Genomic DNA, 26,738 nt, shown 5'->3' with positions numbered 1-26,738 from the left:
TAAGAGGTATTTAATTTTGAGCCTCTCTGGCTTAAGAGCAACTCTTATGCCTCTTCTGGGAGGAGGGAGGGAGGTAGATAAGCTGAAAGTACCATGCTACATAATTAATCCCATTAATTTCAACCCGACTAATTAAAAAGTGAGCTATACCTCAATTGCAGGGGTTAAGCAGGCCTTCACCCCCAACATTGCATTTCTATTCCTACCAGCATTAGCCTAAGACAGTGACCCTGCCCCTTAGGCAATTCACGGAGTAGTTTGCTCCCTCTAGAGCCCATGGCCTGGGATTCCTTTGGATGTCATGTGGAATTCAGCATTTAATTTAGGATACAATAATTATTGTTTGTGTTTAGTTGCTTTTTCTGTATCATAGACAAACAGAGCAGAGTTTCTACACGGCATACATCTTACATGTCCTAAGGTGCAGCACCGGGCATTTAGAAATGTGAGAGGATGCAATGCCTGTTTGGATAATGCTATAGGTTTCTGAAGGTGGAGGAAGCCAAACCTTGCATACTCTCATCCATACTCCCTTTACAGAATGACCCCAGTAATGATCTGTTTCCAGAACTACACCTACCCATTACCTCAGAGGAGTCTACCTGACTCACTCTAAGAGAGTGCTCAGGACTCTACTAATATACATATCAGACTTTTGCTTTACCTATCATTTTCATCACGAAGTCTTTTATACTCTGCTGCTACAGTTTCATGTTTTTCATTCTGTTGCAGCATCTTCTCCTGTTCTGTCTTGAGTACTTTCTCCAATTCTTCTAATTGTACTTTCCGTTTCAGCAACTGATTGTACCTGTCAACAAATATCTCATTTAAGGTTTTTTTTTTGCAGGGAGTGGGGGTGGGTGAGAACTACAAGAAAATATGGAGAGTTTTGGAAAAGATGATTTTTCAAAATTTTAAGATCTTAATGTCATACTTAACACTAATTTTATTCATACTAGTTATACACTATTTTTTTTTTCCCTGAGCTATCATGGACTTTTAATTTTAATACATATTAATTCTTACCTATCTTCTAAGTCCTTATGCTCCACCTCCAGATTTTTGTGTGCGGATTTAAGGTTTCCGTGTTTAGCAATCAGAGATTCATACTCAGATGCTTGGCGTTCATGCAGGTGTTCCAGTTTTTCATGATCTTTGAGAAGTGAATCATACAATGATTTCAGATCCTCACGCTCCTTGAGTAGAGATTCATTTTCATTTTCTAAAGCCGACTGCTGGATCAACAGTTGTGCATTCTGATTCATAAGAGATGTACTCTGAGAGTTAAGGGTGGAATTTTCAACCTGCAGTCAAAGAGTTGACAAGAGTTGTAAATTAATATCATAGACAGGGTCATCAAGTCGATCTCTTTCTACTGAAAGATTCCATGAGTGTTTAATTCTTCGCATCTCAGCATCTTTCTAATTATTTAATCACTCAAACTCCAATATCAAAACTTTTCTCTTATACCTAAACAGACATTTTAATTTCAATTTATACACCCTTAAGAATATTTTTATGGCAGTATTTCAAGAAAGCACTTGAGTATATGCTTAAATCAACACAGGAAAAAAATATAAAATGATTATTTACTTTCAAATATCTGTTTAAGTGCTATCCAGATGAGAGGTGCATTTTTCTCCTGACAGCTCTATGATCAAAATATCTTGGAGAAATGGATCACCAGTGATCCTCTAATCACATGAGCCAAATCTGCGATATGACTAAAATAAAAGGAACTTCCATATTGACATAGATTCTTTTGGAAAGTCTTTTTTGTATAGAATCTCTATTGTCACCATAAAACCCTTATCGTACCCAAAGATCCATCGCAGTAAGACTTCAAACAGTAGAATGCATTTAACAGACAGAAAAGGAAATATGGTAACAGCACCTGAAAGGAACTACACTTTTTCTCTGCACTGAGGAACTGCCATTCACAGCTCTCTTCCACCAACAACAATGTCAGCTGATGGCTTTATGTATGTGTTGTGAGACCTGATTGAAAATACTCTTCTCGTGGAAGAGTACATTTTTTCCAACAATTATGTCAGTACAGTATTAATGTCCATTAACACATTAAAACTCTGAATATTTGACAGATATACAAAAAGCTTTACTTTGCGTGCCTCTAAAAAGAATAAGCTAATCCAAACCTTGGATTTCCTAAACAGTTTAGGATACTTAAGGTGCTTGTCATATGACCTGTATTAGGCTAGTCTCTCCCTCTTTCCTATTCAAGAAATGAAGAACACAAACTACCGAGGCTTCTAATACCCTCTGGGGGTATTAGAATGGTATTTTCCATTAAGGAAAAGAAAAAACAAAACAAAACAGAAAACTATCACTCCAGTACATGCTGTTACTAAGGAACGAATCCCTTTCTGTTGGAACTGCAGCATTCTACGTTACGGATGATAAAGCTGAACCTTTCACTAGCTAGGATGTAATGTCTGATGTTGACTATATGCTGTGAAACTTCTCAGACTGAATTTCCAGTTTGATATAGATTAAAATTTGCAGCTACCATTTAAGACATCCTTTCTCTGTACAGTTCTGGTGGGTATCAAGAAGAATACTAAAACTGCAGTTGCCTAAGAACAGTCTAACATAGCCTATGTAGACCAGCTTAGTCTGTGTTTTGGATTCAGTTATATTTAACCATTCTTATTTTCATGAACAGATTTCACATTCAATTTTGCTTTCTTTCATTTGCTGAATTCACAAGGACTATGTGCAAGTACCACAAAAAAGAAAATGGCTGAAGTGACCCTACATCTGTGTTTGCATCTTTTTTCTCCCCCAGGTCCTATGGAAACAGAGCAATAATGTCCTGTCCTTACACTCCCATTCAAGTTCCAATTCTACTCCTGTTAGTGATACATTCTTCATGAAGGAGAACGGTTCAGTGACTGCAGTAGTTACAGAACTAATGCAGCTCTAATGCTCCAAATCTCTTCGAGCCTGCTGTTGGCCAAAAGCCTTACTGAGCACAAGTCTCCAGCTATACATGTCAATCAAGAATACCTGGGACCCACGTTAGCAGAATAACCGATTTGAGAAAACCCTATATACAGAACAGCGTAATTCCACTGTGATGGTAATTAGTAACAGGATAGGTATCCAACAGTCCGCTACTGAACTCTTTCTGAAAAAAATGGAACATACAAACCAATGACAAAGCTCTGTAGTTAGCAGGAACTTAATGCAGATTTTAGCAGTGTGCCTATATTCCTTATTCCAACATGTTTCCTTTCAAAGATGGAGTTCCTAAACAGAAGCATCAACTTGAAACTTCCATTGTAACACCAACTAACACTCGGTTTACTCTTTATACTGAAAGTCCAAAATACTTTTGTACTTTCTGGCTTTGTTTAAACGGACTCCTCTGAGGAAAATGAGACAGTATTTCTTGGTTTTATCTCATTTAGCCTTCAACCTCTGCAGTTATTTAGCAACAAACATCACCACAAAAATGAAAGAATCATCTTGCTATTCTCCAAAGTCCTACAGCATAATGCTGTGTGGAAATGACAATTAAAAGCCAATAATGGGGATTTGTTTATGTTTTGCTATAGAGTTGTCTTGCAACTTGCCTGAAGTTACGAGCAAAACAGCTGAATTCTTAAGGACGGAGAGGCACTCCCTTGCTAAGACTGCTGGGTGTAACAACATCCTGATTGCCACCCCCGGCAACTAAAATCATATTGCTTGATGAGGTTCAGCACAAATAAATAAACAAACAAACAAACAAACAAGGAATCCTCTCTCGTTAAACTGATCCCAACTCACTGCCTCAATTTCAAATCTCTACAGTTGATTTATTCTCCAGGCATATCTGACAGAAGAGGCCTGTGCTGTTGTGCAATTCATGAGGCAAAAGAAACTGCATAGGTATTTCTGCTTTTTTAGCAAATGGGACTACAAAATTCTCAGAGTTCTAAATCCCAGAAATATATCCCTACCTGTTTAAAACAATTGAGTATATTTCCATGCCTACATCCAGTAACTTTTAACTATTGGACAAGATGAGACACGGTATGTACACAAATGTTCTGTGTTGTTCACAGACTTGCCAGCCATAAAGGGGACTACTGTACACTAATTAGATTTCAGTGTGGAAGATCTAAAGTGCACTCGTGGTATAACTCTGCTCTGCTTTTCAGCAAGAGACAGAATGATAACTTGAAGCATTCAGGAAATTTGTTATTTGTTCACTCACTCAAAGACTCCCTCACTGTGAGTTCTATTCACTTTTCATCATTTCTAACATTTTGTGTACTATTTCTGGTGAACTGTGGACTTTATACTCCCTCCTTAGGTAGTTACCATTCTAAGAACTCCAAAAAGCATAAGCTCCAATAGCAAGAATATGGTATTTATCAGAGAAAAACCCATATGAGACTCTGTGTGAATTACTATTTTTATAATTTCCATGCTCACACATCACCCTTTTTGCCTCTGAATTATCTGAATTAAATCTCTGCATAATCATTTTTAAGTAGTTTCCAAAGGTTTTGGTTTTTGAAAATTTTCTGTACTTAAATAACATCTTAGTTTTCCTCTTAGATATGGTTTTTACTTGGTTTTGATCCTAACTATAAAAATAGAAAAAATATGAAATATATTGCAGTCTCTTTGGACACACTCACTACTACCCTGACCTTAATTTAGAAGTAAAAATTCAAAAAAATTTTGATCTTGCAGGAGGCTGGATAAGAGAATCTACTCTGCTTCCAAGTATAAATTCAAAGGTTTAAACAGGAGAGCTATGAAGGGTTAAAACCAACTTTTAGAAATGTTGTTATTGATCAGTAATCATAAAATATTGTTTGACTGCTCTTAGTACAGATTATCACAAGCTGCTTTCATTTCCATGTCTCTACCACAACTGAAATTTGATTTACGATAGATTATTACCATTAGCTTTAAACCTTTCACTTCAAAATAATATTAATTCAGCATTTTTTTTCAAAAGCAAAATAATAAAAAATTACCTGAAGCTTGGCATTTTGAGTTTGTAGAGTTGTATTTTGTTCCTGTAGAGAAACAGTCTGTCTCTGAAGTGCAAGAATCTGAGCCTGCAGATTACTGTTCTGTGTCTCAAGTTGCTTTAACTGCGTTTTCAGTGCTTGTTTCTCTGCCTGCAGTGTAGCATTCTTTGAGCATAAAGAAAATTTAAGTTTCCAGTCATTTAATGAACTTCAAGAAAAACTTCAAGAAAACAAACATTTCTCCAAAACAAACAAAGCAGCATGACAAACTAATACGATTCTTTGTACTTCAGCCTCAGTACAGAGAAAAGGATTTAAAATAGATTCACAGAAACATACAGAGTGGAACAAATCTGTAAATCACCTTAAATAAAGCAAAACAGTGATATTATCATTACAGGCTAACTAGGTAACTAATACTGTGCCTAGGGAGAAACAGTAGAGCAATCTCCAAAACTTGCATAAATAAGGATTATGCGAGAGGGAAAAATTGAAGCTCTCCCCCGCCCCCCCCTTTTTTTTTTTTAAATGCTGGTTAAGAATTCTATGGCTTCTGTTGCTGCAGAACCCAGCTCTTTCATAAATTGTATTTAATTCAGGTTCTGCTCAGTCCATAAACTAGGTGATAGATTCCATACTTTCTTAGCAATATTCTCATAAGTCGTTCTAGAACAGCTAACAGCAAACAGTTAAAATCAGAGCAATATTAAAAAACACATCTTACATTCCTTTCTACTTCGATTAATCTATCTTTAACTTTCAATAATTCTCTAGTAGTTTCCTGATTTTCTTTCTCCCATTTATTGACAGACTGATTTTCTTCTCCACTTCTTGGAGGAGAATTCTGAACCATCCTTTCCTCTTCCTGTCTTTGCTTGAGGGCTTCATAGTTCTTTTTCACCTGAAATTATTCAGGACAACTTATATTAGGTTTAGAATTTTTCTTTTTTTCTTTTTACATCTTATTTTATTATGTGAACATGTTGCTTTCCACAAAACAGGAAGTGCTATATGTTATTTTATTTAAATATTTGTTTTTTTATACTATATTTGGAGAGATGACATGCAAACGGTGTATAGGTACTGACGGCTTAAGTATAATAAACACTTTGACAAACATGATTCAAAACCTGAATGACAAACACAACAGAAGGAGACCTGCATTTTGTATTTCGTTTTCGTGCTTTCAACTGTGTCCCCCAACTTTTATTATAAAGTAGAACAAACAAGAAGGTTATATTAACTAATCCCTCCAGATGTTCAAGCTAGATCAGAAAATACAATTTACCAAGAAATGAGTCTTTTTGGCATCCCAAATCAAATCAACTTCAAACAATTTATCCACCTGAAATACTCTATTACCAATGACTCAGCAATGTTTCATGTGATCGTAACACCTGTCCTATATCATTATTGTATTAAAAAGCGGTCACACCTTTGCCCTGCTTTATATTGCAGAAAGCTAAGGGGTCCTCCCCTTCCCTTGCTCTTCAGACTCTGCCCATACACTGTGTGCTAAGCATGTTCTGAGCACAGTTGTTATGACCCTCCCTGACTTTTACACATCTCCCTGCTGAGGGCCTTTGGGTCTTCCCTCCTTCTTCTACTCCACAGACATTGTTCTTGGAGCTCTTCCGCCATTTTTCCCCCCAACAATGCCTATTTTCTCCCCTGACTTACACCAAAGGTCAAGCAAAGCATAGAAATAACCGTTGCTGGCATATGGGTAATTTAATCTTACAGAAAAAAAAATGTTTTTCTCCTTACTGTTTTAAGTTCCTGACGGAGCTGCTGGTTTAAATTTGTTGATTCTTCTAAACGAGCCTCCAAAGCAGCAATTTTTTCTTCTTTTATTTCAAGAGACTTCTTAAGTGTAGATTCCAATTTTGATTCCAGAAGCTTGTACCTACTGATCAATGAAATCACACACAGAAATATATGTTTGTATTTCAAAAATTTTAGGTATTTATATTCTAAAATGTTCTGCTATGTTCTTTGAAAACTGAGTTAACTTGTTTAGACTGTCAGCCTTCTGCTACAAAAAACAGTAGCTGTGTAGCCCTCCCCAGTTATTCCAAAAATGCCTGAATGGTAACTATTATTCAAAGTATTATTATTATTCAACAGTATTAATATCCATGAAATCTTAGGAATCTCAGATGAAAAGGCAGGTAAAAACATTTGTTTACAATTGAACCAAAAATGTTAATTTCCCCTGTTACCATATTAATTCAACAATCAAGTCCAAACAAAAAGCCGCATTATCTGCTACACCAAGACTAACACATCAAGTAGGGTCCTGGCTTGGAGGGGTGGCAGGGAGGGTGTGGGGTCTGCAAGAGCGTGCGCACGCCTGTCTGTGTGTCGACAGCACTCTTCCTTCTGGATCTGCTCCAGTCAGTCAAGCAGGGACCTGAACTAAATTAGGATGTGAAGTATTTGGAGAGCAAGATTTTCATCAATTTCCATTTCCTGCCTGCTCACAAAGAAGAGGCACTAGGGAAGACGGAACACAGTACTGTGCAGGTGCATACTCATTTGATATATAAATGTGTGAATTGCTCACTCAGCCCAGCTGCTGATATTTTAAGACTGTTATCACTCCTGTTTCATAAAGCTTCCAGATTTTACCGTATTTACAATACTACAAAGCACCCAAAAAACCAAACTACTTATTTTGGAGAGAAGTGGTCATATTTAGAGTATATTTGCTTACAACAGTATCTCCTGGAACTGTCAGTGCAAGATATTCTAGTGAATTATTAGCCTTTTAGGAAATACTGAAAACAACAGTTATTAATCATTTTTAAACAGTTCACTTACTGTACATGTGTTCACAACCTGGAAAGCATTCCACTTTTCCAGAAGTACGATAAAAATAGAATGCATCATAAATACCCCCTTTTTAATCTGACCACTGAAGAATCTGCCAGTTTTGTAAACAGAACATACGGCAAGAGATTCCTGAATGGACAACAGCATTAGATCTAGTCAGGAATTGAACCAGAACACCAACAGTAAAAGAATTAATAGTAAAAAGCTGTCCAGGAAGATCACGTAGTTGGATGAGAATCCTATGGTATGACAAAAAGTTACGGAGCCTTAAGAATCAATATGCAGTCTATAACCAAGAGAATATATGGCATTTTATCTTCTTGAGCTGAAGCACACATTCAGCTGCAAGTAAGTTCTCTCACTGAAAGTTACACAATTATGCACCAAACAAAGAAAGAAAAAGACTAATAACAGAGACCCAATATCCAGCTACCTTTTGAACACCTAATAATGAAGCATGCTACAAATTACTAAACTGACTGAGATTTGGGTATTGGGGCATCCAATCCCGTAAATCCGTCTGTTTAAAGAATTCAACAACCATTTTAAAGGCACAACACAAAATGGAAAACACTTCAAGGCTACTGCATAAAACATGGTCAGTTTAGGCCTCAATAGAAAGCTTTTCAGGTGCTACCAAGAATGCTCAATAAAAACACAAGCTCTCTCTCCAGTGAGGGAGAGAGAAGTTGTGCAACTTTAATTTCTGTCACCAATAATGAGAGGCAGACCAAAAATGCACTGAAAAGTAGTTTTGGCTAAAACAAATCTAAACTTTCTACAGGCCTGATCAAATGATTACTAATGCCTCATCCAGATAATACTATGAAGCAGGCAACCCAGATACTTTTTGGATGAATGAAGAAGTTGAGAGTAACGGAAAGGTAGGACAGTTAGAGTGCATAATTTCAAATAAAACCAACCTTTTCACTTTGAAAACAAGTATTCGCCATTCACAGTTCTCCAGTTTGACATGTAGCTGTTAAAGACAGGTCTACATTCTGGTTTGAGAAGAAGCTCAAAGCAGTAGTGTAGCTCAAATTCCTTCACATCCCAAACAATTTGGTCACAAGCCTGAGCTCAGAGGTAGGCTTTAGATAAGATTCTAGGCAAGCTTCAAGATATAAGGCGCACTGTACACCTACCCCAGAGCACCTTGAATTGCCACATCATACCCAGCCTGATACCCAAATATCTTATACCATCAAATATTCCATCTGCTTTTCAGGTGCTTTCCTATGGTCAGGGCTGGACAGTAAAGTTTGCCATTCGCTCTATTCTAGAAAGGTATTATCTCCTGCTACAAATTACCAGTGATCTATGGCCAGCAGTAGACATGTGCCAAGCACAGGCTAACCACTACACAAATGCTTTAGCCTGCTCCCTGGGCTGTGCTTCTAATATGCAAGCAAAATATCTGCACTGACTTCTTGAAATATCAGCCAGAAGAACGGCCGGGGGCGGGGGGGGGGGGGGGGGGTAGAGAGGGCCAAAAAGTACTTATTTGTGTGAGTAATTCCCACACCTGGCTAACCTGGAAGCAAAGAAAGAAATGGAACAGGTCATGACAGCTGCCAGAAGTATACTGACAATTCATTTACAGATAACAATTCAACGAAACCTGGATAAAATTCTCAATCCTACAGAGACACATAACTCCAAATTTTCATCTGAATTAAAATTTACAGATCCAATAACATCATTTTGTAAAATGCAAAGGAAATACTAGTATTATTTAACCCAAGGACATAATTAATATAATGGCCCAAACCAACTAACCTATGAGATACGAACCTGCAACATGTGAATCTATAGAGAGGTATGAGAACTTCTAAAGGACAAGTGCCATTTTCTGGAAAGTAGAAGTAGATTCATAAACCTTTTCACAGTGTCATTTCTAAAAGCACATCTGCAAAATAGTATTTTTCTCTTTTGCAGGGACACTCACCCAAACATTAGAAATCTAGAACGTTATTTAGAACAATGTTGCTCAATCAGGACTACTTCATCTAAGCAATGTAAGCTTCAACTCTTTCAGCTCAAGGATGAGCTCTTCTTTATATGGCACATTAACCAAAGGACAGCACAAACTCGTACTATGCACTGTATGCTACACTACTACCCTTAACTCAGAAGAAATCACAGAAGTCAAAGTTCTGAGAACTTTTGTTGACAGAGAGGAACTCATCTGTGAGCTGGAAAAGGTAGGTGTCCTACCAAATCCATACAGGACTCTGGCCCCATGCTAGTAGCAGAGCATTGGCAGTAAGAAAGGAAAACTGAACAAAAAATGTCATCTGGTTCCTTTCTGATATAGAAGGCCCAAAATCAGTCTACACATTCATGACAATCAGTGGTAGTAACAGATCATGACGCCAGCCTATTTTTTCCAAAAAAATACAAAGCACAACTGAATAGCACCACGAGAGAAAGACTGGCTAGAGGCCCATAGTAGTCCGCTTTTCCTGTCACACATTTTCCTAAATCCCTGCAGGATAAGACAAAACACAACATACAGTAGAGGAAACAGATGTCAGGATAGCAGCTGCTTTATATTGGCAGATGTAGTCGTGTGATGCAGCCAGTATGAAGTTTCAGGGAAGCTTGAGTATTGGCTACTTCCCAGCCGGCATAAGTGGGAAAGTAAGCAGAGTTTCTTTTTGGTAGGAAGAATTAGAAGGAAATAATTGTAAGGGAATGTGAGAGATTTTGAGCTACCCTTCATATGACAAAAGCATGAGAAAACCTGTATTTCTATCAGTCAAGCAGCCAAAAAGGACAAGAAAACCCACTTTGGGCCTATTAACTTTTACTGCTATTGTTCCTACCGCTAACTAAAATATCAAACATTTTAGTCATACATAAAGAATAACTATTGGCATACTTCAAGAAATTTCTTAGCAACAAAAGCAGGAACTCGCTTTCACAGACTGAATGTAAGAAGATATTTCTTAGCAAAAGCAGGAACTCACTTTCACAGACTGAATGTAAGAAGATATTAACCACCTTATCAATTTCACAGAGTAGCAAGAACCATTTCAGATCTATCAATGTCTCTGAAAACTTAAGAGCGCATAAAAAAAAGTCTGTAAAATCATTTTATCTTTATGAATAAAAAAGAACCTCATTTCTAGGCTGTTCCATGCAGGCCTTGACATTCTCACCTGTCATCACTGCTCTGTTCATCATGCAAGAGACGCTCTTTATTTAAGCCTATTTTTTCAAGTTCATGGGCAAGTTTTTCTAGATCATTGTTCATTTGTTGGGCCTTCAGTTTTTCATTCACCAAGTCCTTACACAGACACAAAAAAATACAGTCAGTATTATAATACAAAGAAAATAATGCAGGCATAGATCTAGAAGTGCCTAGACATGTCTTTATGACTACGTACATCTCGAAAAATCCATTAATATTAACTCTCCCTTCCTTCCAACTGCTAGATTTCAGTTATATTAGACACTGCATTCCAACTACATGTACAGTTTCATCTTAGTTGCTTACTTCCTTTTTTTCCTGCAGAACTCCCCTTTCAAATCCGGTCTCAAACATTAGAGTCAAGGAACAAAGTTTCAATCAAAACAAATACTGATATAAAGAACCTGTGCAATATTCATTTTACAAAGATGCATCTGAACTCCATGACAGTCTATAAGCAACCCTACAGATTTAAACATAATATAGCGATATTACTCTATTACGATTATTCTGATATATTATGAAATTCTGATTATTTAACTTTCGCTAGTGTAACCATTAAAGATGCTAACAGTATACATATCAAAGCATACAAACTATTTTCAAAAATATATTTATCATTTCTCTACATTACAAATTAAGACAAAAATGGTAACTACTTTCTATTTACCTCTCTTAAGGTGACAAGAGTTTTCTTATCAATGGTAGCTCTTTTCACAAGTTCTTTATTTTCCTTTTCTAGTTCTTTCAGACGTACACATGACTCTTTATATACAACTATTTCTTTAAATAGAGATTTATTTTCCTTTTCCAGATTACTAATTTTTATATTGTTTTCTTCTAAAGTACTATCTTTAATTTCTGCTTGCTGTCGAAGCCTTTTATTTTCTTTTTCTAGCTGTTTCTTATCTTTCTCCAGTTGGGAAGTCTCTTGTTCTAACAACTTATTTTCCTTTTCCAATTGCTCTAGGCGCTTACTAGAGATTTTTAATTCTTCTAAGTTCTTTTGCAGAGTCTGATTTTCAGACTCTAAATCTTGTAATTCACTTTCTAACTGCTGAATCTTCTTGTTACTGTTTTCCAGGGCTTTCTGTAGCCTTTGGTTTTCTGTGTCTAGACCTTGGTAGCTGACTTCTAAACGTTCAGTTTTCTTAAATGAGGCTTTCATGAGTTCAAGGCTTTTTTTCAGTTGCTCCTTTTCACTTTCCAGTTCCTTATTTTCTAGTTGCAACTGTGCCACTTTAATGCTCGTACACTTCAAAGATTCAATTGTTCTTCTTAATTCTAAATTTTCTTCATCAAGTTGCGAATTCTCCTTTTCTAAGGATTCTAATTGAAATGTGAGATTTTTTAGGCTATCCAAAGTTTTTTTCAGCTTTCTGTTTTCCATTTCCAGATCGGAGTTTTCTTGTTCTAAGGCCTCTATCTTCTCACAAGTAATTTTTAAGTTGGTAATTTTTTTCTGTAATAATTCATTTTCTTTCTCCAGATGATGCAACTCATTCTCAAGTTCTTCTGCTCTTTCCCCTTTCTCTTTATAGTGTTCCAGTTCTTTCTTGACTTGTTTTTTTTCAAATTCAATCTTATTTAACTTACTGCTGGTCTCCTTAATAGACTCATGAAGAATTTTATTTTCTTTTTCAATTTCTTTCACTCTTGCTTCAGCACTGATTTGTGAGCGCTGTCTTAGAGAAGCTACAGTTTGATTCAAATGTTCATTTTCTTGTTCTAATAGCCTGATCTAATTTTGGGGGAAAAATTGTAAGCTATGGTTAGTACCATACCAAGAAATATTTCTTTCCATATATAAACTGAAAGCTACTAAGATAATAAAAAGATTACATCATACTTCCCCTTTGCTTTAAATTTAAAAAAATTTTTCTTTCACTTATTCTACTGATATTTATTTGTAGCATTACAAACACTGCATATCTAAACAGGCATCAGTTTGACAATAAAACCATAAATCAAAGCATTATCTTCAAATATCTTCCTCTTGGATGACACAAAAATAAAACTAACAATATAAAACAAAACAAAGCTCTACCCCTTTGTTGGCTTCTTTTCATTTTTAGTTGCTTTTATCCAGGTTTAGCCAATTTTTCTCACACGTTATCGTTTCCAGAGAGACATTTACTAGAAATAGTCATAAAAGTATAAAGATCAAAACTGCAGTAAAGTTCTAAACCAAATTTGAAAAAAAAGTGAGGAGGACATGAAAGTGTCTTTATTTTATTTAGACGCATAGAATTGATATTTGGGATACAAGGATATCCTGATCAATCACATTTTGGGAACAAATATATCAAATCTATAATAATTTTTCAATTAAAAAAAATTGTTAGCATGTATTGTTCCAAAAGGGACTCCAAAAAGAAAAAAAAAAAAAAAAAAAGTAAATCACTGCTATGACTAAGTTATTTTACTTAGAGAACATACTCCCATATCTACTTTCAGGATAAAACCAGCCTGTGCATTTCTATTTCTTTTTACTTTTTTTTTTTTTAATGGCTCCAAACGAATTGAAATTACTGGGTATGTAACAACAGACCACAAAATAGTGCAGAAAAATGTTCAGATCAATATTTAAGAATACACAAATAAGATAACATACGGGATGTTTCAAAAACATTCGAGAAGAGTGGAAGTGCTAGTTGCAAAGAAAAAGAGACTGAGAAAAATTACAGACTCTTCTGCCATATTTAATTTTGCATATAAGCATTAATTACAGGATATACGGTTTTGTTCCCAGCAATGGCAAAGTGTTCTGAAATGATTAATGAGAGGCTCTAATGACAAATACAATTTTTGTAACACTTCTTTATTAGCATGCTTTCAGCATACTAATACTCTTTGTTACTATACTTTTTTTAGTATGTTACTGAATACGCACAATTACTTTCCATATTTGTTTCTATAATCCAATCTTAACATAATGATCAATACCTTTAGCAATTTTTGACAAAATTAGATATACTTTATACAGTTCCCTCCAAACAGTTTCAGCATAAGATCTGTAAGACATGAAAGATGATGCTAATCGAGCACAGCTCCTAAATGTGCATTATAAACAGTCATGCAGAAATGCCACTGCTATTCCAACGCTTAAAACACCACACATTCTTGGTGGTTGAACTGGGACTTTGACTTCTTCCAAAAAGTTTTAGTCTCTTTTTCCCCTAGAATATGCTTCTTTTCTAATATAGTGTACAATTCAATTATTGTAACAATGAACACTTCTAAACAAAGCAAACAGGCATGTTTTCTTTAAAATTATCCCACTATTCTCTTTAAATGAAAATAAAATTTATTAGCTTATTGGATCATCTACTTCAATGCCAAGCGTAATTCTTTTTTTTAAATTAAGTCTGGAATTTGATCTTCTCATTAAATAAGGCCTTTACAAATTTTCAAAATTTTTAAAATACAATATTCTGTATTCCAAAGTAGTGTACTTTTAAATTTTATATTAAACCAAAAAATGTGAAATCTCATCACGAAGTATCAATATAATTTAAAACAGATAACTACAATTCTAATTTTGAAGGCCTTGATCACTAAAGATGGTATTTCCAGAAGCTTCTATAACTCTTGTTTCTTACTGGCTGCCCTTCCGCAGGTCCTCTGAATTGCTCTGCAAAGACCTGTACAAGGTCTCTGCACTGATTAGATACAGATACTCTCCACTCCTCTCAGATATAGCCCAAATCTTTTACCAAGATCAAGATGCCAGTTTCTAGTGTCCAAAAATAAATTCTGCCATCTACCTGCAAGCCACAGCAAGAAATTATCCTAATACAGGGGACTGTTACAAAGATGGCTGTGATGCTTCCTGCCCCAGATGCTCCAGAAGGTAGGTGACACAGGAGGGAGAGTCAGCAGCAGAGCAGAGCTCTGCGACACTGCTGTTCATGAGGTCTCTTCAAGGGACGGGCTGCTGTAACTCTCAGCACAGCTCAAACATTACTTCAAAAATTGACCAAGTCTCTGGAACCTCAGTTTTCTCCACTGCAAGGTGTCTGGCCTACTCCAACTTTACTGTTTTAGCTGAATGACACCCTCTAAGCAATTATAATTAACATGCGGCCCATGAAAGCCTAAGAAACATAAGAAAAATTGAAATGTAAGAAGATACTAGAAAGCCCTAAAACTAACACTAAAGCTTTAGCTAAAACTGAGTCACATCTCACTGGCTGCAGGTCTTAAACAAGGCATTTTGCTGCAAGTATTCTCTTCAGGCAAATCTGCGACATTCACAATCTCTTTATGCCTATTAAGAAGTACAAAAGGAGACTAGCACAACACAAAATTACACTTTTGATTTTGCTACTCACTTGCCGCTCTGAGTTTTCTCGTAGTGCTTCAAGTGTCTTTTCAAGTTGTGCTTTCTCTTTCATTAGATCTTTACTCAAATTTTGACTATTCTGGAGACTTTGTTTCTCTTGGCTAATTTCATTCTCTAGCCCTTCAAGCTACGGAAAATGAAACAAATAGAAATTTTAAAACCTACCTAAAAGTTATGATAATATTACTCTTACATTTATAAATGTATAGATGTAATTTTACTGTTTTAAAAATTAACAAAGCAAACTAAAGGAAAGAAAAAATCTCCTTTTGTATATAAAATTGGTCAGATTTTACTACACTCTGGATATTTTCCAAGCATACTTTAGAATAACAAAATCCATTTTAGTGAGGTTTACACTACTCTTTCAAGTCTCTTAATTCCTAAGGGTTGACTGTTGTTTGATCTTATTTAATGTATTTCAAGAAATATGTATGAGAATTCCTTGAGAATTAAATATATAAATTTGTTTTACCAAATGGTTCTGAAACTCTGGTAATGTAACCAGACAGCAAATAGTTTACAAGTGAAAATAATGAAGTGTCTTTTTTTTTTGTCACATCTAAGTTCTAATTAGTAACTCAGAAACAACATGCACGTTGTATTTTTAAAAAATCAGCTGCTGTAAAGTCTATATTCTATGATAAGTCCATGGTCCACATTCCCCAGTCCTATAGGAGTCCAGACATAAATCTGACTGCAGACAGGGCAAATATTTCTGTAAACAGATTTTCTGAAATATACATGTACTTGCTGATAAATACTGAGACATAAGAGTCACAAAGAGATACTAGAATGGATTTTGTTCTTCAATGAAGCAATTTGCTGATTTGAAATATGCAAAAAGCACAACATCAGTTAGCCTAAAACCCGAGTTAAACACTTCCTTTTAGGATGAGAATACTAATGTTTGATCAGCCTTCTGCTTGCCTCTTCCTCTGATATTAAGATTTTCTAAAAGAGGAATGTATGTTTTACAGGGATATTGGAACTTTCATTGGTTTTTGCAAAAGGAGAAGTAAGCTGTTCAATCACCTCAGTAGGGATGCAATCACACTCTACCTGGTACCCAAACTTCTCAATCAACTGCCTAACTTGTCTTAGTATATCTGTCTGCCAACTTGGCACTAGGAGTAGCGTTCCTGTGATCACTGTCTCTATCTTGCATGCGTAAGGTTCTGGATTAACTCTGAAAGAGGAATTTACAGTATACTTTAGAAGAAAGCATACCAGATAGAATGCTATGTATGTGGGATCCGTTATTAATGTTTTGTTCTATTTCACACTTTTTACACAAATGATCGTTATTCAGAATATTCTTTTTACACAGTGCTGAGGACCTGCTGACGAACTGGTTCTTTCACTAGAAGCAACTTCCTGATTTTCATCAACTGACCATCCTACAACTTGACGAGGCCACGTGTCTAGAAGTAGTTTTTGACTTAGCACAGAAAGATAACTATGACAGCCAGGAATTTCTTATTAGAGAGATTTAGGGGGTTTGTGCCAGACCGTGCTAGAATCTTAGCTATTTGGTAGGTAGGTAGGTCAGTCTCGCAGAGTTCTCTGATTCTAACTAGAGAGGAGTAGATTTATGCCAGTAACAGCTATCTAATATCTAGGTCCTGAAGATAATGGGGCTCAGATTTGTTTACTATAAAGAGATTTTATAAGAGCATCAAGGTAACATGACTGCAAAATGTCAAGAACATCTGGGATCCAAACAGCTTTGACTAAGCAGCAGGAGCAGCCTGGATACACAGAAATCCCATCACAAAGAATAATCAATGGCCTTTCATCTGCTTTAGAGCATCTTGCATCAGTAGTGGTTCTCTGATTTTTCAAGATGAATAAAACCAGACAGTGTTTAATGCTGGTATCTGATATTTTCCTGGGAAGTTTATTGCTCACGTAACCACAGCAAGTTCACAAAAAAGGCAATGAGAGGTTATACAAAGCAAGACAAAAAAACAGTTGGTTTGGATTTTATTTTCTTGCTGGCTGATCCTTGAACAAGCATCTCTACCGCTTCATTTTTCCCCTACCTTCCTTTCTCTCCTGCCCCTCAACTACCCTTCCAGTACTGTATAAAAGCTCAATGTAGCACTCAGCTTGCTGAAAAAAATTCTCTATTTTTAAGAAATCAGAAAAAGCATAAAAATACGGAAGACAGAAGAGATTCCCTTAAATTCTCCCCCTCCACTACTTCTTACCTACTCTCATCAAGATAAATGTCTGACACAGCTTTTCCTTCAGCAGATATTCTAGAAGCTTTAGACATTTCACCCCATTCTAATTAGTCTCTATATTTTTCTACTTCTATTTTGTGATGATAATCACTGAATAAATTACTCTATGACATACATAATTTGGAGAATAAAATATTGTAGATCAGTATGGATAAATTTGACTAGTTCCTTTCATTCCCTTGTTCCACAATCCCTTGGCACATCCCATTTCTCTCTTTCTTTCCCAGTTTTTACAGTGCATAAAATTTCTATGAACATGGACACATGACTAAGTTTTTTGCTTAGTTGAAGACTGGCTGGTATCTCTATGCATGTGCAATTAATAATCACAAAAACAAACCCAACAAATAATTTTCCCAAGTACTATAAGCATTTTCATTATTCATTGTCCCCCCAATATCAACACATTGATTTTTCCCCTTGTAGGTATAAGAACTTTCTGAATAAAATAGTCACACTCATAATTAATAAAAAAGCACAATTTAAAAAAAAAAAGCTCTCCTGCACAAATAAGCTTTTTTTTTTAAAAAAAAACAAAAAACAAAAAACCCAAACTTACAAACAACATAACACCATGTAGATCCTAACATAATGATGACTACCTTTTTGCTAAGTCTTTGGTTTTCTTTCTCCATTTTCAGTATTCTTGAACTACTGCCTTCCTCAGAACCTACTGCGTTTTGTAGTTCTTCCACTGTCTTCAGTAAACTTTGGTTTTCCATTTCCAGCTTCAGTAATCTGCTTGATGCCAGTTCATTTACTTCATGACCAAGTGACTTCTGTGGTACTGTAGGATTAAAAGAAAAACACCATGAATAAAAAGAAAGTTACTTATCATCAGCTGGAGTTCTTAGAGGACAGACTTTGCACTGGTATACTTATGGAATTCAGAAGCCTATGATGATCCTGCAGAGCCTTCCTCGTGAATATAGTTTCTCAGGGTTAATGACTCACCTCCCTTACCCAACACAAGACACTACAGAGGCTTAGAAGGAAATGTCCCACTCATCCTTCAGTTCCAAACCAGGACAAGATTTTTTTCCTGCAACTGAGAAAATATCTACAAATGAATCCTTTGTATGTGATCCACTGTATATTCAGAAATACTACATTGGAGAAATCAAAATTTTTGCCACAGCTATCTCTGCAAACAGTTTCTCTAAGAAGCCTTAATGAATCTTCCTTAAGTTTGAGAACATTAAACTGAAGAGTCACGATCTGTGTTAAGAGTATAGAAACTCAAATAGCAACATAACATAGTTCCAAGACATTACACTTGCATTTAAGTGAAACAGAATCACAAGAGACTTTTCATACAGGATGTATCTGAGAGGATATATAGAACTGAGGAAAAAAAGAGAGAGAGAGAGAGAGAAAAGAGAGAAAAAAAACACACAGAACTGTCACATCTCTCCAATTCATAGGGCAAAAGATACGGTAACTTTGAAAATCAGGACCTGCAATTTCCTATCACTGTCCAGCCTTTGAGCTTTGCCCTGACTTCTAGGAAGGTTTCTTGAGCTGGAAGGTGAGAAGAATTAGAAGACCACTCCCGCCTTTGCAATTTTTTCTGCTTCAGGAAAAAAAAAAAAAAAAAAAAAAAAAAGGAATCCATGCGTTATTTATCCCTAGATGAAATTTTAAAAAGAATCTACAATAGAATAGGGAAACTTCTTCGGTGGAGATTTAACAGGGATTTAACTGGGATACAGCCAACCTGTAGAAAAGACACTGTAACACTGAGATGATAATTTTTTCATCAAAAAAACCCTCTCAAGACACTGATTTTCTAGTAAGCCTGTGAAGACAGACATAGCAGATGTGTTCTGGCAGCAGCAGCTTTCATTTACATTTTGCAGCACTGACCAACTGAAACAGAAAAGCATGGAGACTGCTCCAGGCATTATCATCTTCAGAGTTCAGTAAGGATTACAGCAATTTGCTGCCACATCTCTAGACACAGAATCTGGCAGAAGATAAAGAAAGCAAGGCAACTGGCCCTAACAGATATTTGCTCGCTAGAACATTCCCATAGTACATAACATAGATTTCTTGTGAGTGGCAACAGGAAACAAAAAAACAAAACAAAAACAAATAAACAAAACCCTGAGAAGACAGCCATGAATAGACAGCTATTTTACTGACCGGACTTCAAGGAAAATATCAGTTTGACTATTCAACAGTAGCTCAGGGTGAGGAAAAAATATATGTAATTTTATTTAATTATTTCTATTTAATATAAGTAGTACTTAACATAATTAAATTTCACATTATTTTTAAACAATTTTGAATTCTTATTTTTATATAAAACTAAAATAGATTTGCAAGTAGTATAATCAATGGCAGCTCTGCTGAAGAAGCTTTCCCCTTTGTATTTAAAGGTGTACAGATAACTATGTAAGCAAATATTCCACCCTCAAAACAGCCTGTGTAATACTATTCAAATACACGGTTTGAATTTTTTTTCAATTTTTCTCAGTTTGCAAGTATTACTATGTTTACCTTCAGAAAGTTCAGTAGTTCTGTTTATCTGTTCAAGTTCCCAGCCAAGATGCAATGATTCATCCATACTTTGTTTCTGAGCCATTTCTAGAGTCATATTTTCCTCCATGAGTTCCTCAATCTTTTTTCTGTCCATATCACGCTCCTTAAAAATTATTTCACATGTAACTTTAGAAAAAAAAGTACGTCTCAAAACACACAAAGTTATTATCAATTAGGCTACAGAAAAATGCAAAGTGGATTTTCTGATTTGACAATACACAGTGAGATAGGGAGGAACGGGCAAAAATATGGAAGATTTAGAAATGAAGGGTGACAACCAGTAAAGAATAATAGTGCAAAGAATCTCCTCTCATCATAACCTATGGCAATGACTACTTACTCTTTTTCAAAATTCACTTTTCTCAGAATAAAGAGAGAGCTAGCGTACATGGCAAGTAGGACTTAATTGCACACACACACACACACACACACACCCCATAAAAAAAGAAACAGACACAGAAGCAGAATTTCATGAGAGCATACAGAAAGCATACAGAAAGCATACAGAAAGCATACAGAAAGCATACAGAAAGCATACAGAAAGCATACAGAAAGCATACAGAAAGCATACAGAAAGCATACAGAAAGCATACAGAAAGCATACAGAAAGCATACAGAAAGCATACAGAAAGCATACAGAAAGCATACAGAAAGCATACAGAAAGCATACAGAAAGCATACAGAAAGCATACAGAAAGCATACAGAAAGCATACAGAAAGCATACAGAAAGCATACAGAAAGCATACAGAAAGCATACAGAAAGCATACAGAAAGCATACAGAAAGCATACAGAAAGCATACAGAAAGCATACAGAAAGCATACAGAAAGCATACAGAAAGCATACAGAATATCACAAGACTACTTCAATAAAAAAAATAAAAAATACTGTAACAGGATTGGGTCAAATGATGACAGTGCCTCATCTGGCTCTTTATTAACCACTCTTTCCAAACACCTTGCTTTTATAAGAGTAAATCACAGCTATAACTTTCAAAATTGTCAGAAAATTAAAGTAAACAGAAGGTAATAACTCTGCCAGCTCTTTCAGAAAAATCTTAAAAAAAAAAGAAACGGGAGATAGAGAAAGGAAAAAAAAGCTCAAACATGCAAATTATGATTGATATTTTAGAATACTGACTGTTTTGGAGAAGAGTTGGTTAAAAACAGAAATTATATTGGGAAAAACTTTCTGAAAAATACATCACTGTATTGCCAGGATTTGAAACACTGATAACCTCCGGTTTAACTAAGTATTTAGTGACAACAGACTATTTTCACATCCAAAAAATTTTGATTCTATCATTCTTACTAATGAAACTCTATATTCCTTACTATATTTTAGCTATCAGATTAAACATTGTACTGCTTTTAGGAGGAGTATCACCTTTGAGATTTGTACTTCCCTAGGCAGAACCAAAGCTACTGCAGGAAATCATATCCGAAAAATGTAAGCAAATCAAGATAGCTTCCTCCTCTCCCCCATACCATTTTGATTGGAAGCACTTCTGTTATTCAATACGCAAATGAAATTCAAAGCATATCGGTTATCTTTGTCTTCCTCCATTTACACTTACCATCTCCATATCATGTAATTTAGCTTTTAATTGCAGATTCTCTTTTTCTAACTCATGTAATTTATCAGAACGGGCTCGGGTCCCCTCTAATTGATCTTCCAACATTGTCTTTGTTTCTAGCAACACTTGATTGTCCTCCTTTAACTCCTAAATAATTAAACCAAAAAGAACCACAAAAAGGTACTTTATTATTAAAACAAACTTTGATACTCATCATACCTAGTTCTAGAAACACCGCACTAATAGCAAACATTCATTTTGCAGCTATAACAAAGTTCTGTATTTCATTAAAAAAATTACAGCAATTTCATAACTGTAACTTACATAAAATTTAACATATGGGAAATATAATTTTCACTAAAGCATTAAGAACAAATATGCTGTTGATAATCACAATCAGGCCATGAATATCCTTGAGATCTGACATTTGACCTGGAAAGATGCATTGAAAGTGTCTGGACTACAGGTGACTAAAACACTGGCATCAAAAAAAACCTTGTAGGTGTCAAGTTCAAGACACACAAAAGCATGTACTTCTTCACATACCATATATTTAAATTGTGGAGCTTACTGCCATATGATTTTGCAAATGCCAGAAGCTTACAAGTATTGAAAAGCTATCTAATTCATGGGAGAAAGGGCCAAGTCTATTAAGCTCAAAGGTACTACCTGTGAGTAAGATTTTCCTGAACAGACTGCTGGAGGCTGGGAGAGTATAACAGGAAAGCTGTGTTCTTGTACTTTCTCTAAGCATCTACTATTGGCCACTGTCAGAGACAAAGACTGAGGTAGATGCACCTTTCATTCCATAATTTATTGTCAGATAGAACACCTTAATCTTTACGTCATAGGAACTGGAGAACAGAACTTTAGAAAATAAATTTTCTGCAGGCCATAATTAGGTTTACAGACAATTGGGTAAATCTACTTAAATGCATGATGAAGCATCTCATCAGGTTGAAAATGCAACAGCATGCTCCAGAAGACAACCGTATTTGAAAGGCCTAAACAGCTTTAATTTATGTATACAGAGGAGTGCTTTTTAAAATTTCTTTAATGGCATTTGATGAAAATAATAATATATAAAAAATATATAACTGCCAATTTTACAGGACAGACAAAACTTTTCAAACCTCTGCATGTATTCAGCTGCAAGATCTGAAAAAAAAAAAATCACTGAACATATATAAGTATTTACCCTTCATACTGCTCCATACACAATTATTACATTAACTTATAATTATTATGGAGCAAAGCCAACTAATTAACATCTGTCTCTATTCAAGCATGCTTGAAAACTGAATAATTTACAATCCATAAAACATGTAAACAAAAGTTTAATTTTTTTTTACTAGCTTAAACGTTCTACGAAAATGAAATTTACACTGGTTTCAAATCCTGCTCACTATTCCCTTTTAACCACATGCTTTCAGCTCCTTTCACACCAGCAGTAAATATATATAGTTTATAAAGTCATTCACGTAAGATGATTTTCAAACATGAAGGCCCTCCCATCTGCAGGCAAGCTGATCATAATGCTCTCCACTCACAGTATCTGTTTCTCCAATGAACTTACATATGCTAACCTATCACATCAGATATAGGCAACAGCCAACAACTCTGAGAAAATTTGAGAACATAAATCACAGCACTGGACTGCTATACTGAATAGCAATATTTTAAGTAGGTCAAACACTGAGAAAAGATCCAGAGCTGGAAAGCAGGTATCTGTCTTTACCAGTGACATTTGAAGGCAGCTTTGGAACCTCCTCAAGAACAGATGTTTCAATGAGAGTTGTTAGCACCTGTATGTATGATATCCTGAGAAAGTTTCCTTAAATTTCATCAGATTATTTCACATTATACAGTAAGACAATAAACTGAATTTCAAGCAAGGCCATGAAAAAGTCATCTTAAAACAAACAAGACTGAAAAAGTCTAAAGTCCTTTTAACAATGTTTTAAACTTATGCTCTTAGGTAAGGTTAAAATGTCTGGCTCTTACGACGTACTTTCCTTAACTGTTTTTATACTGCAGTCCTCTTTGAACAACTATCCATTTTTCTTTAAAAAAACAGAGAAGTCTCATACGTCAGCTGATATGTTTTACGTCTAACTAAAACTATCAATCATTGGATGTTTCAGATGAAGGACCTACAATTGATCATTAAGATTCAATTTTAACCATGCAGTGTCTTCCCCAAATTCTCTCCAACAGCTATTTTATACTGTGACACATTAAGTATATATTCATTAAAGAGTTTTAAATTTTAAACATTCTAATGAAGAAGTATTTCCAGCTGATGCTGTATCACCCTTCTATAGCTACCTTTCCACTTAAGACAACAAGAATTAGAGTCTTAACATTGAAGATATCACATCATAGCTAGGCAGCAGTTCTGGGGGGGGAAATCTAGAGGTTACCATACAATGTTGAGAAGTTGCTGACGACTTACTATACCAGAATCTGCAAAGAGAAGTAAGCCCTTCCACTTTATTCAGAACTGGTAAGGCTTAATTGGAGTATGATATCCAGTTTCTGGGATTCTTTATTGTAAGAAAGACGTGAATTAAGACAGAACAAGCACCTTGCAAGCCAAAATGATGGGGGACAGTAGACTGAGAAGACTAGAGAGGACACGTCACAGGTCATAGTCTTCAGAGAATTAAAAGGCTGAGGACACTTCATCACTGAGGTCTCAAAGAACAAATTAATGCCAAACATTTGTTAAGAGTGGTATGGGTATAGCTCACCCTGTTTAAAGCAGAAGGACTGAATAAGGTCCTGAGATCCCATCCAGTCCTATGATTCTAGGATTCCACACTAAATGAAATTATGTAAAAAATATCTTGCAACTGTTTATCAGTTTTGCCTAGTATCTTGTCTGCTTTTTGGATCATTTTTACCCTTAAGAGCCTCATTACAGAATCTCAGTGCCTACATCTAAGCAACACAATACTATTTTTTTCAATAAATATTTATTTCAAATTGTGTGTTTCAAATTTATTTCAAGTGTTCCCTTTTTTTCTATGATTCTGTTTTTAGATGTCCACCTTGAAAATGTCCTAAAACTTTTGTCAGTTTTGACTATCAAAATTGATTCTTTCATATACAAATTCTGCCACCTCAGCATTTGCCCAACATTTTCCATTTACAGACAGAATGACGGCCTAATAACACACTGCAAGCTGACGATTTGTTTTTTTACACAAACTTCTAAATCATGACAGAATTGTAAGCAACTCTTGCCTGGTGACAGTGCATCTTTCTTTGGGGGGTTTTATCCATGGAATGCTGTCCCATACTCATTTGGCATTTGCTGAGCCATTATTCCCTCAACACTTAGAAAATTGTCTTCTTTTTTAGGAGACCCCAAAAAACAGAAAGAAATTATTGCATTTATAGTGTATTTTTAATTAATTCCTCCTAGGATATTATGTATTGAGAAACACAGAGACCCTGAGTCTGCTATTGGTCTCCCCAGCTTGGAGCTTTGGAGAATCTTGCTCACTCCAAACAAAACTCCAAGGGATCAGACACAGGGACTTTTACCTGAAAGCTGTAATTTATCACAAAAGACCTGACTATCACATATCTGAGAGCAAGAAGCTACTAACACTGTTTTTACATCCTAATGTTTAAGTGGTCAAAATAACTTTGAAAAACCAATGGCAAACAAAAAATAATACGTGTAGTTTGTGACTATTTTTCCTTAATATACCTCCACTCTAGCTTTGTAGAATTCAATATCGTGCAGTCTCTCTTTATATCGGCTGACTTCACTTTCAAGCTTGTCCACTCGAATTGCCTTCTCACGAAGAGCATCTAACTCATCTCTGTACACTCTGGCAGACCGGGCATCTGAGAGTAAATTCATATTCTAGAGAAAAAAGAAAAACGTAAGAATATTGAATTACATGATCATTTTTTTCCTCCGCACTGGTACAAGCCTAGATCACTCACCTCTCCCACAAAGTTTCAAGTTTTCTAGCACTGCTACGGTCACAAAAACATACAAGTATACTGTCCTGAAAATCTCTTCAAGATTTCAATAAATATTTCACTGATTCAACCTCTATCCTTTAAATATCAATCTGCATCTGTGCATCAGCAACATGCAAGCACAGAGTATGTTTTTATTTTCATAGCAATGAACTTTTACCATAGTAACTTATTAGCAATATAAAAGTCTTTCCTGAGTCAGGTTGTTTTTCAAGCATCTGTTCCTTGCTATTTAATTTGAACACAATAAAAGTGTTGATGGTATAAAGACTAGCTGCAACACACAAATCTTTACTGTTTTAATGCAGGGAGGAACATTTCAAGCTTTGAGAAATGTACAGTCTTCCTGTATGAAGAAGTTAATTAACATTACCCCTGAAGTCCTTATTATGAAACAACCACAATTCATTCTGGGTGAGCTCCATAAAGGAGAAAAACAATTGCTACAAAGAAGTCACTGGCAAGATAAAAAACTGGAGAGTACATGCTGAAGTATAACTCAACCACTTCCATTTCTTTTAAATCAAGGGTAATGCAGAAGGATATCATAACTTAATTCTGGGAAGGGTGAAGAAAGTCATTTAAAGGCTGAGCCAGGATGACGTTTTTCCAAGATATGTGAATTGGCCTTTTTCAAGGTGTGTACACTTTTGTCCATTTCTCTACAGATCACAGTAAGAGCAGCAAATTTCTCTGCCAGACAATATTTTCAAATGACCCTCAATGACTTTATACACTGGCATTCCAAGAATAGATGTGTATCTTTTCCCTTGCTATCAACACACAGACTCAAAATAAGCATTAAAAACATGAAAATCTCAGTGGATTATTTTCAGATAAATTCAGGACATTTTCATTCATAGGATATGCTGGTGGTACAAAGTTTGGATGTTGAAAAAGGAACTAAAAAGAAACACTAACGCAACTCAAAATATTTTTCAAGCATATTAAACCAAATAAAAGTAATAAACTATACAAGTTGATTTTCAAAGTACAT

The 26,738-nt window shown here is 35.5% G+C and overlaps 1 protein-coding gene across 14 annotated transcripts in view; it reads right to left on the bottom strand.

Moving 5' to 3' along the window:
* CCDC88A (coiled-coil domain containing 88A) overlaps positions 1 to 26,738 on the bottom strand; it is a 100,818-nt gene that overhangs the window by 27,360 nt on the left and 46,720 nt on the right. For all 14 annotated transcript variants that reach the window (XM_064509738.1, XM_064509739.1, XM_064509740.1 and 11 more), the window contains 12 exons: positions 25,461 to 25,619; positions 21,740 to 21,886; positions 20,122 to 20,266; positions 18,222 to 18,406; positions 15,360 to 15,497; positions 11,696 to 12,766; positions 10,994 to 11,121; positions 6,762 to 6,903; positions 5,719 to 5,895; positions 4,998 to 5,159; positions 1,027 to 1,304; positions 665 to 808 (listed from right to left, as the gene is read on the bottom strand). In XM_064509738.1, coding sequence (XP_064365808.1) covers positions 665 to 808; positions 1,027 to 1,304; positions 4,998 to 5,159; positions 5,719 to 5,895; positions 6,762 to 6,903; positions 10,994 to 11,121; positions 11,696 to 12,766; positions 15,360 to 15,497; positions 18,222 to 18,406; positions 20,122 to 20,266; positions 21,740 to 21,886; positions 25,461 to 25,619 — 2,876 coding nt within the window. The remainder of the gene's footprint in view (positions 1 to 664; positions 809 to 1,026; positions 1,305 to 4,997; positions 5,160 to 5,718; positions 5,896 to 6,761; positions 6,904 to 10,993; positions 11,122 to 11,695; positions 12,767 to 15,359; positions 15,498 to 18,221; positions 18,407 to 20,121; positions 20,267 to 21,739; positions 21,887 to 25,460; positions 25,620 to 26,738) is intronic.

Source organism: Dromaius novaehollandiae, chromosome 3 (assembly GCF_036370855.1).
Source record: "Dromaius novaehollandiae isolate bDroNov1 chromosome 3, bDroNov1.hap1, whole genome shotgun sequence".
NCBI classification, from domain to species: domain Eukaryota; kingdom Metazoa; phylum Chordata; class Aves; order Casuariiformes; family Dromaiidae; genus Dromaius; species Dromaius novaehollandiae.
The sequence above is the reverse complement of the archived record's forward strand: the minus strand, read 5'-3'. Positions and strand labels throughout refer to the sequence as shown.